This window comes from Leuresthes tenuis, unplaced genomic scaffold (genome assembly GCF_036924035.1).
Source record: "Leuresthes tenuis unplaced genomic scaffold, fLeuTen1.0.hap1 SCAF_9, whole genome shotgun sequence".
NCBI lineage: Eukaryota > Metazoa > Chordata > Actinopteri > Atheriniformes > Atherinopsidae > Leuresthes > Leuresthes tenuis.
This window is the reverse complement of record NW_027325363.1, coordinates 15447872-15466787: the sequence shown is the minus strand read 5'-3', so window position 1 is coordinate 15466787 and position 18916 is coordinate 15447872. Positions and strand designations below refer to the sequence as shown.

Here is an 18916-nt window from a genome sequence, read left to right as displayed (position 1 = left end):
ATTGTTTTTTATTTGTTTGTTTGCACTCTGCTTTTATTCCTCTTCACACCCACTCACTGGTTTCCCAGTTGTTTGCTTTTTATGTGAGTCTTTGTGTATCTGAAAACCTGTTTTTATTGCAGACCAGCTGAAATGTGTCCTTTTTAATTGATCAGTTAAGTGGCAGAACTGTAATGGCTCTGATCAGTTAGAGTAAAAATGTGATGTGTTTGTTTGTTCTCAGTGAACAAGAATTGGGGGGGGGAACTAAAGCTGCAAGCTTTATTCTCTTTTAAACCTGAAATCACTGTTATGATTATCACTTATTAAGCAAGAAGTTCTGTATCTCCATTTTCCACTTTGCCTGCAATCAAACGAATGTTACTACGGATAAAAAAAGTGGTCTTATCCCAGTAGAAATTTGGTCGAAATTAATTAGCTCTTTCTTTATGTATGATTTGAAACCTGGTCTCACATGTGCTTTCTTTCTTTGTTAACCAAAGGCTGATTAATGGTAGCCTCACAGGATTAAGGAGGGTACACTTGGATTTGGCTCTTGTCAATAAAGCTCCTTCATCACCATGTGACAGAAGCTGTTTATATGCCACACACCCTGTAGTGAAGAAGAGTGTGTGTTGTTTATTTTGGTGTGTTTTTCATGCTCATTCCTGAACATACACATGCAGGCTTCGTAATGAAGAATAGTGAATGTTGTGTTAAGCCCAGACTTGGTAAAAAGTCGGTGATGGCAGGACCGTTTGTTTTTTCTGAATCCCTCTTACAATGTCTCTGGTTTTGTTCCCCTTTGAAGTTTTCTTTTAGCTTAATCACTCCTCTGGAGTGATTTGAACATGTGCGAAGGCAGACTTACTGTTTTTTCTACTGCTACTTGCCTGTTTCACGTGAAAAGTGGACGGGCATTTCTACTTCTTTCTTCTTCAAAGAAATATCTGATTGTGTGGCGACTGTCCTCAGGTGACACGATTTATGTCTCAGTAACAAAGGCCGCTTTTTGGCATCAGTCAAACATGAAAAATGTCACAATGGTCATTGCTTCTCACAGAGATCTATTTGTAACTGCGCAGCTCGGCGATCCTGTCATATGATTTTAGTTTCTATTAAGTTCTCCTCGGAGGTATCAGCTGGTTGGTACATAATCTATTAGCCTAGTTTTCTTAATGCTGCATCTGATTTGCTTGGTTGGTTTCACACTGAATATTTAAGCACCAGCACTGATTTATTTTTCATAAAAGCGAGTGTAAGATGAAGTTGGAGTGGTGTCGATGTGCCAATTAATCAGTTTTTTTTAAATTTTTAAAAATTTTTTTGTTCGATAGAGGTGTGAATCCATGTGCTAACGATATGCATATCATTAGACTTTTGAAATTAAATGTGTACGCATTAGACCGACTGAAATCGGGGTTATCAAATCTGGCTCAAGAGGCCACATTTCTCATTTCACATTTCACTTTATTGCAAAAAAAAGTTGCATAAAGGTTCAGGTTCTGGAAGGGGCTGGTGTGCAATGAGTATCGTTGTCGGCATTAGTCGAGGTAGCTGTGTTTCTTTGGGTTTCAGATGTTAGCTGAGGGTGAAAATGGCTAACGTGGTTCTCATTTTGCATACTGCCACCTTTCTATCGGGTTTGTTCTTTCTGGCAAGCTCATGAAATGAGTGAAGTGTGCAGAGATGTTCGGTTTGTGAAGGAGTTTCACCGTTCTACCCATCACACGACAGAGCTCAGAAGGAAAATGTAGAGAATTGAGGGTATTTTTCTGTTCGCACAAACCTCATATATGGTGGAAATTGACTCAATTTTAGTCTGGAAGTGAAGAAAGTAACTTTCATCTGTCCCATACCAGAAAATAGTGGTTTTGCTGCTTGATTAAGTGCACCGAGCAGAGGTGGTGGTTGCATCACAACACGCTGGTCATCATCCTACAGACAAACCTGAAACCTTTTTGGAGCATAATGGAGCTGCTAGTAAATCTCAAGCCCCACGTTCCCTCTCTGAGATGGAGTTGTATAGTTGTCAGACTGAGCACGGAGAAGGTTTACGCTGTCTGCTCGAAGAAAAACATAGACTCATTAAATAATCCATAAGAAGGGGAATTTTAACCTGCGTCATGGGACTCTTCAGAGTCTGTAGAGTTGAGCTACTTTCTGTTAAACATTAATTGGCTTCCTGAACAGGCCCATACATAAATCGTCTGGTTACAATGTTCCTTGTGTTCCTTGATATATTGTAAAGGAAATGATGTGGTCTGGCAGCTGTGTAGCCCACGCTTTTGTTGAATGTATCGTAAGTGGTGTCGTAACAAAATGGCTTTTGTTGATTTTTGTGCTCTGTTGATTCGTCAATAACTCTGTAATAAAACGATAATGTGAGTAATCTCCTGTTTATCTGTGCAATGCTTTTTGAACTGTCAGTTGGCACTTTGACATTGAATCATTGGATGCTTTTAACACTGAAATAAAGAACTTTATTTGAAACGTTATCTTATCAGGACATGCTTTTGCTAATGTGGCATCCAACCGATAATTATTCAGAATTTAACACAAGTGTTATAATAGCCATACTGATTGGACGTAATAGATTATAAAACAATAAACCAGTTTTGACGTGGTTGCATGTTTTGTTAAATGGCATGGAGACAGTCGACAGAATGTACGGCGGTCTGTTAAGAGGTTGAGAGCGTGTTTCTTCTGTGAAAGTGTGCGATCACAGAGCAGGAACCATTGAGGAGCTGACATGCTGATAGCTGACTCACTGTCTTCTAAGAAGGATGAGATCACGCTTCTGTCCATCTCATCTGTGTCTCTTTTTGAGTCACCGCTTTCCTTTCTCACTTGAAGCTTTTATAAAGCACACAGGAACACATCTGTACCAGAGATCTAATGGATCACAACACTGATGTCACCCACATGAGACTCGCAGACATGAGATTACTTGCCCTTTTAACAGATGTTGCGGGTTTGGCGTGTTATTTGGACTGTAATAGTTCATGATGCAGAGAGAGCATGTTCCTTTTGTTCCTTTTCTTCTCCACCCGTCCTCTGTCCACGCACTCACCCCTACCCTCTTTCTCTCCATCTTGATCACATCATCTAGCTGTAGGCTGCTAGTAACCATGGGAACCAGCTGGTTTTCTCTTCTTCTGTTGCCGTTAGTCAACACCTGAGTCTTTTTCTTCTCTTGTTCTCTTGTCCTTGGAAAACTGCATGGTGATTTATGCCTCGTCTGACACATCCAGTGTAAGGAACGGGTCGAGTCCTCAGTACTGTAACTCTTTTACTTTGTGCTGCTTTTAGCTTTTATGTTGAGGTGTAAACAGCCTTGATTTTTGTGCACCTGTTTCGTTGACATGTGTATCTCACATAGTTGTGTATATGGGCTGTTAGACGGTGTGAAAACACTAAATGATTTCCCAGAATCTACCTAGACACACAGCCCTGTGTAGCTTACTTATAAAATGATCTAGAAGATTGGTTATGCACCTCACATCGAGTACAATGCTTGTCTCTGTAATATTTTATAGTCTGGTCAACTTTCTTGTTGATGGTGGTGGAAACGCATCAGCTTTCAAGCACACACTACAGCCACATCAAGGCTTCCTCTGTGCTTCAGTTTCCTCCATTTGTTTGTGCACTTTCTGGGACATGCCAGCACACCTCGGCCCTCCTCACTGTGTTTCAAGACCTGCAGCGGGCTGTCAAAGGAGTAGATAACCTCGTGCTAACCTTGAGCTGTAATAAGGCCCGCTCCTGTTGTCTTGAGGATTCAGGTGCTCAGAGGAAGAAGGGGGGGTTTTCTTCTAAATACTCTCTGAGAGGGCACAGGGGGCACAGGCTGGGCTGACAGATTGTGCCCCCCCACCCCCTTCATATTGGCACCTCAAAGCATTGCCTGCCTGACAGCTTGTCTGGCAGCTTCTGGTTTTAATGGTGTGCAAGAACACAGGAGGCCCATAAAATATCGTTGGTGTAAGAGGGAGAGAATATTTCTATCGGCCAATCTGAAATTCAGTGTCTGACCTCATTTATTATTTTTCAATGTGAAACTGAAGGTGCAACCGACAGAAGAAACGATCGAATATCACAGAAACTTTATTTTTAATTACACATTTATAAATTACGCATTAAAAAAAAAGGCTGCAGTATATTTTCCCTGGTGTTGTGATACATAAAGAGAGAAAATAAATGCTTAAGTTTAATCAGTGTGGTAATGATAAACTCGACCCTGCAGACCCTGTTTTTTGATCGTAAGATTATGTGTAAGTTTGTCCACATTGTTTCTGACCGTTTGCATGCTGTAACCTGCTAATGTACTGATCCAGAACCAGATATTGAATACATGGTCAATCAAATGTTTCTGGTGTTGTGGACCATGTTTGCAGTAGTATTCTTATTTTAATTTATTTATTTTTCCTAAATCAAAATGCAGCATGCTGTGAAAAACCCAAGAATAGAAAAAATGCATTTGGCTGTAGTCTAAAACAACATCCCTGCTTTGAGTCTGATCTTTATGAACGTCTCAAATCACATCAAGCTGGTATCGGTATGTGTGTGTGTTTGATGGTTTTGGGAACAAAGTTGAATGCATTACAAAATTAAATTGACAAGTCAAGTTATTATCAGAATGCATTTGGCTTTTCAAAATTAATTTATTTGGTTAGATGTTCTCCAGCAACACTAATCATCCTTCATTAATTTTGTTTTATTAATGAGCTCAGAGTTGATGGTGAACATAAAGTATTTTACATTAGTAGAATTACCACAGCACATGAAACATGTGGAATGTCTTGGTTGGGGGAATAAAAAGAAGCGCTACAATAAATAATTCACTTTTCTGCATCCTCATGAGAAACTAATTAGATAGAAAATAAAAGCCTGAAATGTTGAGACTTTGTGACTTGAACCTCATTAATAACTGTTGGTAAATTGAACTGCTGCTGATTCTGCAGTCGTAAACCAGACCTGTGTGTGTGTGTGTGTGTGTGTGTGTTTGTGTGTGTGCGTGTTTGTGTGTGTGTGTGTGTGTGTGTTATAGGTGGCAGCTCGGGAGACAAAAACGGGAAGAGTGAAGGCAGCTTCCCCTCTTTGGCTCTCAGCTCTGCCTGACCGTTCTATTGTCTGCCTTATCTGCTCATCTATCTTTACATATTTGAAATAGTCAGACTGCTTCTTACCGCTGCTAATGTCCCTACCTTTGTGTTGGCTGTCTGAAAAGACAAGCCGAGTATCTCTGAATATCTGCTCGTGCTATTCTGTAAACCCGAGCCTGAAAAGGAGACGCACCACAGTATCGGTGGCCAAAAGCTTTCCAGGTTCACAGAGATTATTCTGTCTGTCCCATGATTTATCTGCCTTTATTTGTGTGTTTTAAGTAGGTGATGGTTGGACGTACACTGGTTCTCATTTTTCCCCATATCTACACCACGGGGAGTCGTCCACTCCCATTATTTGCCCACAGCAACAAGAGCTCGTTATAGAAGCGAGACAGATGTGCTCTCAATTTGTGTCAGATGGGTGGAGGTGTGTGTGCGTGAGTGTGTGTGAGTGAGAGCAGGAAAGGTTTGTTGTTATAGATGGTGCCAAGCGTTGGACTGAATTTATGCATGCAAAGCATTTTTATTGTATGGTGTGATAACAGTGTGACTGTGCGAAAAGCGTGTTCATTTTACATCTTTGTCTGGCACCTTTCCTGAACATGCTCATTTTTAGTCTTTGTTTTATTCTTTTCAATGCATGTCCATTAAGCACATCGTTTCTCATGGCACTTTAACCGCTATCTTGTCTGCTAATCAAAAGAAGTAATTATGGTTCCTCTTTGTCTCTTTCAGAAATCGAGCGATAGCCGATTACCTACGTTCCAATGGATATGAAGAAGCATATTCCACCTTCAAGAAGGAGGCTGAATTAGATAATGTGAGTAGATTAAGGGTTGATGCATACATCCGCCCAGCCAATCAGGCCAATTTGTACAAACAGTATGTCTTGATTTCCACTTGATTTCTCATTTTAGTCAACATGCTCCTCGCTGTGACCAGGAGCACCTGCACCTTATCTGATTGGGTCAGGGGGGAGGGGCTCTGCATGGTTTTACGAACTGAGCTTTGGAGAAGCTTTTATTTACCTGGAAATATTTCATTGTCCTTACTGTCATTGTTGTACTTATCTGTTCCTACAATACTTGAGTAGATATGTGTGAGGAAGCCTTTGAACCATATTCCTTACATGTCACTTACTCAGTATTGTCCATGGTTACGGTTGCAATGCTTGTTTTACTGTTTTACACAGTGAGAAGTTGATTTTTAACCGAACGGTCACAATGAAGACTTTGCAGTGCTGTTGAATTGGATTGTTTATACATTGTTTATCCATAAGGTGGTTTTTGGCCCACCCCAGCAGGCAGACAGTAAGGAAAACAGAATAATGAACACAGCTGCCTTCAATTTGGGGTAAAACATGTTTTTGGCTGTCATGTGCAGCAAACATTTGAGAAGCGCCACTTCTCATTGACAGATAATTATTTCAGGGTTTTTTATTTTTTATGGAGGCTTCTCTTGAGCTTACTTGCTGTTCCTCCCCTCTCATAGTACTCTGTTTTTTCACCTCGCCTTCATGTGACACCCAGACACCCAACCTCCGAGTCTTCCTGTCGCTCTCCATGCGGCAGCCCTTTGGAAGCAGGCTGAATAATGGATGAATGGCACAGAGGGATCGGTGCACCCTGTTGGGTTTTAGCACTCACATGCACGTCTTAATAGGACCTCGCAGAACAACAAAGTGGATTTTGGCTCCATTTTCCGAAGGCCTCATTGTTGGACATTCATTACTGATTCTCCTTCTGTCTAGATGAATGAAATGCTCTTCACCTTGACCTTTTGTGCCTACTTAAGTAGCACTTTAAGGTTGCCAGGCTCTTTAAACTGGTGGGAATAATTAATAGAAGTCATGCTATACTTATTTATTTTTTTTTCTTACTTTATTCACATACCTGCATGCACACTCAAACACACATATGTGCACATTATCCACAGCCAATAGGTTGGCAGACTGCGCAAAGTCTGGCACGTGTGGTTGTGTGTGTCTTTGTTTGTGTTGGCGTCCCGGCAGATGGCAGATTAGACGATTGCATACTTGTCCAAACTGGGTTTCCTGATCTCTGTCAATGTTTTTCTTTCTCATCCATTTCTCTGCAGTGCACTGTGTCCTTGTCAATTTAACAGGACTATCTATGTCCTGTTTTTGTTCTTTCTTTCTTTTTTTAAAAACACAATAGATGTTAGTCGAAGGAAACATCTCTTATCATTAAGAGGTGTTTGATATATGCATCGGTACTGCCTGAAACTCTTCACACCTCAAGGGTATCTTCTTTGTTTTCCAGCTGGGGCTGAGGAAGTAGCTGTGAAATGGAAACACAACGCTAATTTTCCCCCTCACTGATACCCGTGGCTGTCTGTCGGTGTGGGATTTTGATGCTTTCTTTGCTGGTGGGGGGGTCGGGGTCCTCAAGGCATGGACGTGGTGGCTCGGGAACTGTTTTATTGATTGTAGAGCTAAGCTCACAATCGGCTCCACATGTCCTCGCAGAGTTTCCTGCTCATCAGGGATGGAGACCTAATAAAATTGTACCTAAATTTGATTTTAATTGGCCATTTGACATAGTTCAGTCATAATTTGAGCATTTTGAACAAAAATGCTAGAAATATTTTTCTTTTGCGTTTCATCTTTGAAGTTTTTCTTATTTACCTTAAACAATAATAATCTAAATGTGAGAGAGTAGAGCAAAGCGGGTAAATATTGAGCTGGACGTTCATATTTGATCATGAAAGTAAAGAGAAACCTGTTTCTGTATTGCTTTCCTTGGTATCAGTAGTGGGCTGTTTGTGCCTTGTTCGTTATGTAAAGGGTAGCGGCCAGCTCCAAGTATGAGCCTGCAGGTGGAATCAAGCTTGTGTCTGCCAGGACTGCCACAAGTTAACTTCCACCGCTGCCTCCAGTACCGGCTGTGTGGTGGTAAGCTGCCTAAGCCTTTCTGCAGGAGATTAGCTTGAGTGAGAAGGATTAGGACGAGGATGTATGTGTAGTTTTCATGCCTTTGTGGGGGTGTGTGTATTGTACAGTAGGTTGACAGTCTCTGGCAGCCAGCCTTGGACTGTGAGGGGTGTGTGTAAATAAATCCCTGTTCATTCTTACTATAGCCAAAGACCTCAACATGCCACCCCAGCTGGCCCCCATCCTACAGGCCCCACTAATTATTGCTGAGCCCACCACTTTGATTGGCTTCCTCTGTCCTGATATCCCCTCCTTTCTCCACAGAATGAAGAATTGGATAAAAAGTATGCTGGTCTTTTGGAAAAGAAATGGACCTCAGTCATCAGATTACAAAAGAAGGTTTGTGGGTTTCTCCTGTTCAAAGAATGCTTGTGGGGATTAAAGTCTTGTGAATGGTTCGTGACATTACTGCTGTTGATGCTGAAAAAGCAGCGACCTGACTGTAAATGAACAGAGTTGAACCATATAAAGTGAAACATTTTTAAACTTTTATGGTTTGACCCCGTCATCCCTCCCTTTGTGTAATCATCTACATATTTGTATAGTTTACCAACCTGTAACCTCGTACACACGGACAGGTGATGGAGCTTGAATCCAAACTGAATGAAGCTAAAGAAGAGATCACCTTGGGTGGGCCCGTAAGTCAGAAGCGTGACCCCAAAGAGTGGATCCCACGCCCACCAGAAAGATACTCGCTGAGTGGCCACCGCAGTCCAGTCACACGCGTCATCTTCCACCCGGTCTTCAGTGTCATGGTGTCCGCTTCGGAGGATGCAACAATAAAGGTCAGTGTTGCTGGAGGGTAAAGATGGGCTTTGAGCTGCTTTTTGAGGGTTTTCAAACCATCTCTTACTGAGAGTTGTGGTTCTTTCTCTGATAAGTTTGTCCTTTGGTTGAAGGTGTCAATAATCCAATAACCCTGATCTGTTTTTCTACATAACTTTGTAACATCTGTACAAGAAGTTTCTTATTACACCACCTGGAGCTTAAAATATGTTGGTAAAGACACTGATGGTTAATAGATGGGTGTGAGCCTTCTGTGGATGGATGCTTTGAGGGGAGTCAGTGCCGTCTGTTTCACATATTTGCACAAACCTGACAGTTCAGTGAAACGCTCACACTTAATCTAGAATGTCTCCATGATATCAAACATTTGTCTCTTTTGGGGCTTCCTGGGATACGCCTTAAGATGCCCATGGTTTAGTTTAAGCTGATCGTATAGAATCATGCGTTGGCATGACAACAGGATTCAGGATTAAGATACACAGAGGTCTTTATAATTTAGAGCCATCTGATCTAGCCCACATATAATTTGGTCAGTGTTGAATGTTAATTGATCTTGCTGCTGGTTTGTTTTTCCTTTTATGCTCTACTTCCCTCTAAGTCTCCTTCAGATACGCCCTGGATTACACATATAAACTGGTCTGCCTTGGGGCTATTTTTGCAGCAGCATCTCTCCACTGTTTCCCTGCACAATGCCAATACTCTGCTGAGCTATTTGTTAAGTATATTTTATTCATGAGGCAATAACAGACACTGGTACATGTCCTCGTCAGCTACACCCACACAGCAGGGGATCCTCTCCACATTTTTGGCAGAGTCTGCCTTTTCCTCTCAGCATCCGCCCCCATCTATCTTCGACTTAAAGCGTTTACTTATTTGTCCCACTGGGACAGCCCACCAGCAGCTGTACATCCCAGAGGAGCAGCCAGGCCTAGGTTCAAAATGAACAATTCAGCCCTGCTTTTATGCTCATCTTTTCCTGGTTGATTCATCTCTCTGTAGCCCGGCCCGACTCCCTCTCTGTCCTACTTTTCTCCAGGTAGACCTTGTGCTCTTCACACATGGGCACAGAGTAAGAAGCTTGTCTGCTTTCATTGAGGATCATTATCACCATTTAGGCTGCCTAGCCAGATAATCGGACTTAAGTGTCTGTTAATATGCTCTTGTCTAGGAACCAGGAACCAGTAGATGCTCAGCTTAGCGTAGAGACATAAAAGAGGAAGGAACAGCTAAATTGACTGTTTTTATCCAAGCTTATCCAAGACTATGAAACACGTTGTTTCTTGTTTGTGTGATGCTACAAAAACAGTCTAGAAGAAATAATTAGCTCTTTTGTTTGGGGTTGTGTGACTTTTGAAAGTAATTGGTTCCAGCCAGGAGAGCTTTTGGGTTATTGGTCGACTCATAACAACCTGTAAACCCACCTCAGTCTCATCCATGCTTGTGTTTGCTTTGCGTCATAATGCACCACAGAAAGGACGGAGAGCTGCAGAGGTTGTTTTCCCTGCGCAGTGTTGGTATCAGCTGATTTGTTAAAGTAATTACTGTCGAGCTGTAAAAGTGTAACTGTCTCTTTGACGTGTGTGTGTGTGTGTTATCTGTATATGAGAGGTCGTCTCAGTCGTGATCCACATGTGCTTTTAACCGTGTTTAGTTTCTACAAGGCCCTCAACAATGAGCAGCTCATTCATTCGTCAGCACTCATCCAGCTCTTCTTATTCTTTATAGTTTCACTTTTATCTCTATAATAAGACACTGATGAGTATATTGGAGACAGTTTGGGGTTCTTTGTCTTGCCCAAGGACACTTCAGCATGTGGAGGGCCTGCAGATCAAACTGCCCACAAGCTAATGTGTTGCTACTGTAGCAACAATTGTTTTGAGATGGCTAACAATGTGCCTCATAGATATAGTCATGAGTCAGCTCATAAGAACTGATCATGCGTCCGTTACCTGCTCCACTTTAACAGTAAAAATGTCCAGCAGTGAAAAGACTTTGCAGCAGGTTCTCCCCTTTTCATGAGTCCTCCTGATATTTGTCCTGTCTTTTAAAGAATGCAGGATGTTTACAGGCTCTCTGTGACTCAACCAAATCCTTGCTTAACCTTCTTTGTCATCAAATTGACTAATTAAAAGCCAATCAACAGAAAAGGGGGAACTGAAGGGTCCGTAACCAGAAATCTTCATTTCAAAGCGGAGAACGGTTTTGAACGGCAAAGTCAACAGACATTTATTATTATTTTGTTTAAACTGACAAAAGGGTCCATAGCTACACAGTGGGAGGCATAGCTGAACTGTCACTGCATCAGTGTCAGTTTTTCCATTTTGTGCTTAGAATAATTTATAGAAAATGGAGAGTTAGTTTGCATGTCCAAAGTAAATCGTCGGTTCCTGGGTGTGGAGCTGTAAGACATGTCTTGGACTCGGTGTTCACTTCATAACGCATGCAAAGTTTGAGCCTTTAAAATGACAAAGATGAAGGGGAAACAAAAGATTTAACTTAGTTTTTCTGTGACTGCCTGCAGAATGTCAGTGTTGAGTTACAAGTCCATGCATTTTATGAGCTTCAGATGCTGCTAATGAATAATGTAAAGTGTCCTCCCTGATGAAGCTGACATATACAGACATATTCTCCCCCTGCACTTGTACCTCATGACCATCTGTAGCTTCCTTTGGAGCACGGCGAAGGCACTTCAAGGATGGGGGGAGGTGAGGGTTGAGGTCTCCTGTCACAATCTGCCCAAAATCCCCTCACCCCAAGAGAGGGGCCAAGGAGGGTTTATCCCTCCGTGACAAACCGTCTGTCTGCTCAAAGCACAGACTCAACAGCTTTTCATGGCTTACTACTGTCTTCCCTCCAACTGGCAGAGCCACACTCGGCACTCTAAACTGTCTGCTGGCTTTTATCAGTCGTAACCATAGCAACAATCAGCATTAAGAGCTGTAACTTATCGCACATGTTGAAGTTGAAAATACAAAGGTTGTCTAATTACCACAAAACAATGATTGTGGGTGAACTGTAAAGGATCTTGTTTGTCTTTGTCGGGACAAGCTCGATGTTTCCCTTCTTCTCGTCGTCGGACTGCTCGGCTCAGAATGATGTGGGCTTCAGAAAAGGGGTGCAGTTTGATATGAAGATGACGACAGAATATGCTTTGTTCTTCAGGTGTGGGACTATGAGACGGGAGACTTTGAGCGCACACTGAAAGGCCACACAGACTCCGTGCAGGACATCTCATTCGACCAGACCGGCAAGCTGCTTGCATCCTGCTCTGCAGACATGACTATCAAACTGTGGGACTTCCAAGGCTTTGAGTGCATCAGGACCATGCACGGTAAGAGGGTGGTGCAGCCTTTAGCTGTGTGCTGTATGTGAGCGTGCTCACAGTGACTGCTCAGGTGGTTCAAACGCCGTTTGTTGTCCCCGTTCAATGAAGCTCCAGCTCACTGACACTGAAGAGCAGCTCCAACACACCGTCTTCAGAGCCTAAATTACATTTAATGATCACCGAAACGGTCCTTAAACACGCTTTTAGACTTTTACTGCTAAATAAATGATGGCAGTTCCCTCAAACCCTTCTGCTTTACGTTATTTTTCGACTCAAAGCTCGACTCGTGGCTGTTAATGTGCGCCTGTGAAGAGCTAGAGTTGCAAATTCTGTGCAAGCAGACACACCTTTTTTTGGGTGAGGTGGAGGTGTGAGAGTGTTGGCTCATGCACTGACTTAAACCAGTCAGACTGAGCCTGGTGTTGAGTCTTGTTCTCTACCATTTTTCTCCTCCATCCCTCATTTTCTTTAAATCTCACTTCTAATTCAGCTGCTTAACCTTTCCTCCTTTTTTTTTTTTTTTTTTTTTAATCCGTGACTCCTTTCTCACATCTTGAAGAGACAAATAAAAAAGCCCTCATGGCCAACTGGTGGGGTAGATTAGTGCTGATTTGGACAGCAGTTTAATTATCCTCTTCGGCACCAGATCGCACGTTACTGTGTAGCTGTCACCTATTATTACAACCTCGTGGCATGTGGAAGTGCACAGACACACGCACACGGTTGAGCTCGCCTTTCAGAGCGTGCTCACTGTTGTCTTTGTCTTTTTAGCAGTTTAAATATGGCCCAGTGTCTTGGTAATTAGGCATTTCTTATTCTCCACGGAACAAGAGGAGCACTAGCAAATTGGCTGCCCGGCTAGTCATTTAATTGGCTAATTATGACCAAACCCATCGTCTTTGCACCGTCGTGTGTTGGAGACGTTAAAATTGTGACTGATTCTGGAGGTGAAAGTAAAAGAGCAGCGATTTTAATGGATCATGTGGGTGTCATCTGAAAGGCTTGAATTCCATTTCACACCAGCTTGAAATGTTTTGTTGGTTAGTTTTGCTCATGGTCCTGAGCTTACTGAGATGTTTTTGTTCTCTGTTTTTGCAGGACATGACCACAATGTTTCATCTGTAGCCATCATGCCCAACGGTGATCACATCGTTTCTGCCTCCAGGGACAAAACCATGAAAATGTGGGAGGTGGCAACTGGGTATGAATAAACGCCAAAGCCACAGTGTTTTTTTTTTTTTTTTTTTTTTTTTTTATTACTTCAAGCACAACGTTGTGTTTTCCCTCATTACATCCACTCTGACAGTCTGATATGTTTTTGGTGTGTTAGATACTGTGTGAAGACCTTCACAGGCCACAGGGAGTGGGTCCGTATGGTGCGACCCAACCAGGACGGCACACTGTTGGCCAGCTGCTCCAATGACCAGACCGTCCGCGTGTGGGTCGTGGCCTCCAAAGAATGCAAGGCTGAGCTGCGGGAGCATGAACACGTGGTGGAGTGCATCTCGTGGGCACCAGAGAGCGCCTATCCCACCATCTTAGACGCCACAGGCTCCGAGGTAAAGGGCCGGGTGCATCTACGGGTTCTGTTCAGTGCGTTTGACGTTGGTTTGGAAAACTTTTATCTGGTGGCGAACACAGTGGAGCTGTATGAGATCAGTTAAAGTCTGATAATTAACTGTCAGCTGTGACAAATTGGTGCAGCTCAAAACACATTCGCAAGGCTCTGTAACGAACAAGACGATCCCTGATGGTAATCGGGAGCCATGCGCCGTCAGTCACTCACAAAGCGTGCTGACGGAGCCCGCGGGCATCCTCGTGTAAAAGCGCACCTAACGGGGGAAACTCATGGCCGTGTCCCAAGACATGGTGGTGAATTCTGACACTATCAGATGATGAAGGGCGTGTTCCGATGTCCGTGCGTTTGAAGCGTCGCTGCTCAGGCTGATGGCCACGTGAAGCAAGCCGCTCGAAATGAGGAAGGTGCGTGCATACGCAGGCCGAGTAACCACACGGCCCCCATCATGCCTTGTGATCTCCGACGTGTCCAATTGTAGCCTTGACAGATTGAACTATTTCTCTCCCTCTCAGCAGTCGTTGCAGTCTAACTCGTGTTCGCTGCTGTTTTTGTTTCTCACTGAGCTGAACTTCAGGTTAAATGGAGCGATGGGGTTTAAACGGGAGCTTATTCTGCCACGTTTAATAGAAAAAGGCTTCTTTTCCTGATGAATGCGATGTGGTCTGAGCCTAAAGTTGCACAAAGGACAAATGTTGAATTACAGACATTACTGACGTTGTTGTTGTTGTTTCCTTCTTTGTTTCATCAGAGCAAGAAGAGTGGTAAGCCAGGTCCGTTCCTGCTGTCTGGTTCCAGAGACAAAACCATCAAGATGTGGGACGTTAGCACTGGCATGTGCCTTATGACACTGGTGAGGACCAGCGCTCACGTCAGCAGCACTTATGGAGGCTTTTTTTTTTTATTCATTTGTCAATCGGGGGTGGGGGGTATTGGACGAATCGGGTTGCTCATGTAACAGCGGCTCATGTCTTCACAGGTTGGACATGACAACTGGGTGCGTGGGATTCTCTTCCACCCTGGGGGCAAGTTCATTGTGTCCTGTGCAGATGACAAGACCCTAAGGATCTGGGACTACAAGAACAAGCGCTGCATGAAAACCCTGGGTGCCCACGAACACTTTGTTACCTCTCTGGGTAAGTCCTCGTTGTTGTTTGACCAGCTGGACTCCTGAGGTGCAGCTTTAGCAGAAGGTGTCCTGAGGGTCGCTGGTATTAGAAGAGGTAGACGCACACGAGGACTTCCCCATCTCGCCTCTCTTCGTTACAGCAGCTCCTCTGCAGATCAGTTTGTTATCAGAGGTGTTGGACAACGCTGAGAGCGCGCTCTCTGCTGTCCGTCTTAATCTTACCGAATCGGTGACGTGTCATCATTAGCTTTCTCTAGCACAGGAAGAGGACATCTGCGTGTGTAATGCCATCTGCAAAGTTGCGTTTTTAGTGTCAAATTGTTTCAAAATTGTTGATGTAGTCGGTCCTTTTTCCTGGGTGCTGATGGAGCCATCAGAGCCACACAGTTACTGTCAGTGGAGGCGGGGCTCTTTGTAACTCAGGTGGAGACCACCGCACATGCCCAGCATCAGTAATCCTTTAAGACAAATGTCACGTGACCTTGAGAACTTGATTCTTCTAATCTTTTTTCCTTTGATGTGATGGTCTTTTATCTGTTTTGCAGATTTCCACAAGGCTGCTCCCTTTGTGGTCACCGGGAGCGTAGATCAAACAGTAAAAGTGTGGGAGTGTCGCTGATTTTGACCTTGGGAGGACTGGACCACCACCTTGATCACCCAGGCTCTCCTCTGGATCCCACACCCCCTCCTGCCATCCCACCCTCCCTTTCATCCCACCTCCCTCACCCCCGTCATCCAACCTAAACCTCCCCCCCGCACATCTCCGCCTCCTCCGGCTGCACTCACCACCACCCTGGTTATTTACCCATCGCGCTCTCTGGTCCAATAAATTTTGTCCTTCTGTGTAAATTATTCCTGGATGTAGATGAGCTATTAAATGTTACACAAAAAAAAAGTATTCTTGCATGGTAATCCAAAATTGTATACTGTAAATTTACATAACGTTGTCTAGAAGTACCATAGGTTTAACACGGGGCTGAGCGTCTGTCACGCAGCCTTACCGACCAACAGAAGGCAGATGTTTTTGACGGGGTGTAAAACGTTAGGGCACTAAAAAAACGATAATTTAAGAAATGACAGTGTCTTTATGTGTAAGATTTATTTTGTCTATTTTTTTATTTAGTTTTTCTTCTTTTCTTCTTCTCTGTTATTCCTCTCCTTCACTGTCGTAAGTCTGTCGGTGCCGAGCTCGGTGACGCGTTTGAGAAATAAGGCCAGAAAAGCAGATGTGATGCGATGAGATGTCTGTGGGGCTTTGTTATTGAGATAATCTGTAGCTTTATAACATCACTTCTCAAGTGTGCATACCATTTCTCTTCATGTGGAACTAGGTAATATTTTAATGGCTGTATATACGAATGTTTCAAACTGTTGTCCTTTGACCCGGGGGGCTTGAGCGGCTTTGTACTCTTGCCATGGCGGCACATGAACAACTTCCTAGGTGGAAGATAAATTATCTCTTTAAATATAAGTGGCTTTGTGAGCATCTGCGCTCAGCTTTTTCCAAGAAGCCCGGCGTGGCGAGCAGGTAAGTTTGACTGTCGGTGAGCAGCCCGAGTGCTTTAGACGTGGGTGTGGCTCGCTTCAGGAGATGATTTCCTGTGACCTCTCATGTTAGACTCGTTTCTGAGCTGGATGATCTGTCCACTCCACGTCCCTCACCGCTCGGCTACGGCAGACGTGTGAGCACAGGAAATCTGGGGTTTGAGGATGCTCGGTGGTCCCACGGCGCCGCTGAAAGCAAAAAAAAAACCCCACAAAAGACTCGCTTGAAATGAAGCTACTGAAGAGAAACTTAAAGGCAAGACGAGGAGTCGAAGTGAGCCCTCCGGGTTTTGTTTCTGGGATGTGCAAAGATCTCTTATTTCTGAGTACGTTCTGCAGAATAAAAACGGTTTTTGAGGAAAAATGCCCTTTTCTGTAAAAAAAAAAAAGAAAAAGAAAAGAAATAGAACCTGTACATTTAGCCTGTTATTATTGAATTTGGCGGTTTTGTATTATCGCACTACAGAATGAACCGGATGAGATCCAATGAGGAGAAGCTAGCTGCAGACGTGCCAGGTGCTCTGCTGTAGGCGTCTGATGAGAGCTCCTCGCCGTAAACGGAGGATCTTTGCAGATTAACCCCACACACACACACACCACCGCACACTTGTCTGCCGGGTGGCTCTCCTCAGTCGTTCAGCCTCCCAACTCTGCGGAGCTGCGACTGTAAAACGCAGACTCCAGCGTACAAACGACCGTTCCTTCCCCTGCAGGACAAATACTGATGAAACATCTTGCCTCTGACTGTAGTTGACAAGGTGCTTCATGAATCTTGCACATCCCTGTTTTCACTGAAGCTTTGGTCGTTTAATGGCGATCAGAGATAACGTAAACGTTTAATGATGTTGATAAAAAAGCATAAACTTATCATTTCTGATTAGCCTTCTCATTCCAATGCAGTTGTCAGCTAATGAAGAATTCCACTGCTTAACTTCTTATCTTAGCTTCTTTGCCAAGTTTTCCTCCTTCCTGTGTGTACTGGATGTGGTGATCTGCTGCTCAAGCTCTTGCTAGTGGCTACTGTGAGCCTAACGTGACCTGTTGATGTAGCACTGCTGCATGTAAACCTGCATCCAGAGACAGAGCTGTCGGAACGCATTCTTCTAAAAACTCAAAGCCTTCGTATCAGACTCATTGGTTTGCGTCTAGAAAGTCTGGATTAAAAACGTGGGAAATGTGCTTCTATGCCTTTTTTTTGGTGAGAGTTGGATGAGTTCTGTATCGATCCTCTCTTGCAGACAAAAAAGCGAGCAAGTGTGTATCCAAAACTGCTTTTTTCTTTCTTTTCTTTTTACACGACAGCGTCTTTGGTCGCTGGCTGGCTTGTGGAGTTCAGACAGCTCTGTTGTTTGGTTTGCAGAGAGGCTGATATGTTGTGTGTGATGCTATTTGAAGGAGGTTTGACAGCCTCCTTCTTTTGTAAATGCAATGGGATTGTGGCAGACTAGGATGCCCCAAAAGAGAAATCCTCTCTTTCAGGGAATTTTACCGATGTCTCCTTTTGACGTGTGCCCACTTAGAAAGGTCTCTCTCTTTTTTTTTTTTTTTTTTCCTCTCCAAGCTGTTCTCTCTGTCTAAACGTCCGAGGCAAAGGCTTTGGGGTGAGGAGAGAAGCGGTTCATTTTGTAGTTCAATTTGGCACGGCTAATGAAGAATGCCAGTGTGTTAAATGTTCTAGCTGAAGCCAAAAATGGAGACATTTGTCCGTACAATCTGGTTTATCTCAAAGTCAGCGTCTTTGTTGGTCAAACGCTGACTGACCTGTGAACATGAGAAGAGTCGTCTCAGGATCACGCTATGACATGCCAGCCCATAACATGTAAATTCCAAACTATTACCCTCGAGGAAGAGGGTTAACGAGGTCAGGATGATGTGTGTTCTGTTTATTTTTTAATAATCAGTGGTAAAAATAATTGAAAAAAGGAAGAAGGAAAAGAAACCTCTAAAACACAGCTGCTGCTGTCTTATGCAAGTTTTGGAAGAAATTCCCCTTTTTGCCATTCGCAGGTCCCAAGCAATCCCTGTGCTGCTGTGGTCCGTCGGTCGAAGGGACCGACAGGCAGGCCACGGCTGTCTGTAGGTCATTTTCCCCGACCCCGAGCCCCTCTGTCCTCTAAAAGCTGCCTGTGAACCACATCCGAGGGCTTCAGACTGCAAAACAAGCTCCCACAGGAGAGCTTGTGATGTTTCGCCACTATGGTCTCACTCTTCACACAGCAAACTGTTTAACAATATACCTGGATGTCATTATTGTTTGCGATATAATAAAAGAAGAAAATCAGCATCTGCGTGTTCTGCTCGTTTGTTTGGAGTTGTTTGTAACAGCAAAAGTGTGTTTAAAGTTCAAGTTTATGGGTCTTTTAGAATGACCAATATTTCTGTAATGATTACCCTGAAAAAGGTTTATTGAAGTCACCGTTTCAAACAATCTATCAGGAGAGTTACTGTGAACTGATATGATCCAAGGACTTTCCTCAGGACCTCAGAGTTAAAGATGTAGAAAGTTGCAAAAGGC

The 18916-nt window shown here is 43.5% G+C and overlaps 1 protein-coding gene across 2 annotated transcripts in view; it reads left to right on the top strand.

Annotated features, from left to right (window-relative positions):
* pafah1b1a (platelet-activating factor acetylhydrolase 1b, regulatory subunit 1a) overlaps positions 1 to 18683 on the top strand; it is a 29713-nt gene extending 11030 nt beyond the window's left edge. For both annotated transcript variants that reach the window (XM_072392517.1, XM_072392518.1), the window contains exons 3-11: positions 5823 to 5907; positions 8305 to 8379; positions 8619 to 8825; positions 11989 to 12157; positions 13250 to 13352; positions 13482 to 13710; positions 14479 to 14580; positions 14707 to 14863; positions 15402 to 18683. In XM_072392517.1, the coding sequence (XP_072248618.1) occupies positions 5823 to 5907; positions 8305 to 8379; positions 8619 to 8825; positions 11989 to 12157; positions 13250 to 13352; positions 13482 to 13710; positions 14479 to 14580; positions 14707 to 14863; positions 15402 to 15475 (1201 nt within the window). In that variant the 3' untranslated portion in view covers positions 15476 to 18683. The remainder of the gene's footprint in view (positions 1 to 5822; positions 5908 to 8304; positions 8380 to 8618; positions 8826 to 11988; positions 12158 to 13249; positions 13353 to 13481; positions 13711 to 14478; positions 14581 to 14706; positions 14864 to 15401) is intronic.
* Positions 18684 to 18916: the final 233 nt, after the last annotated feature.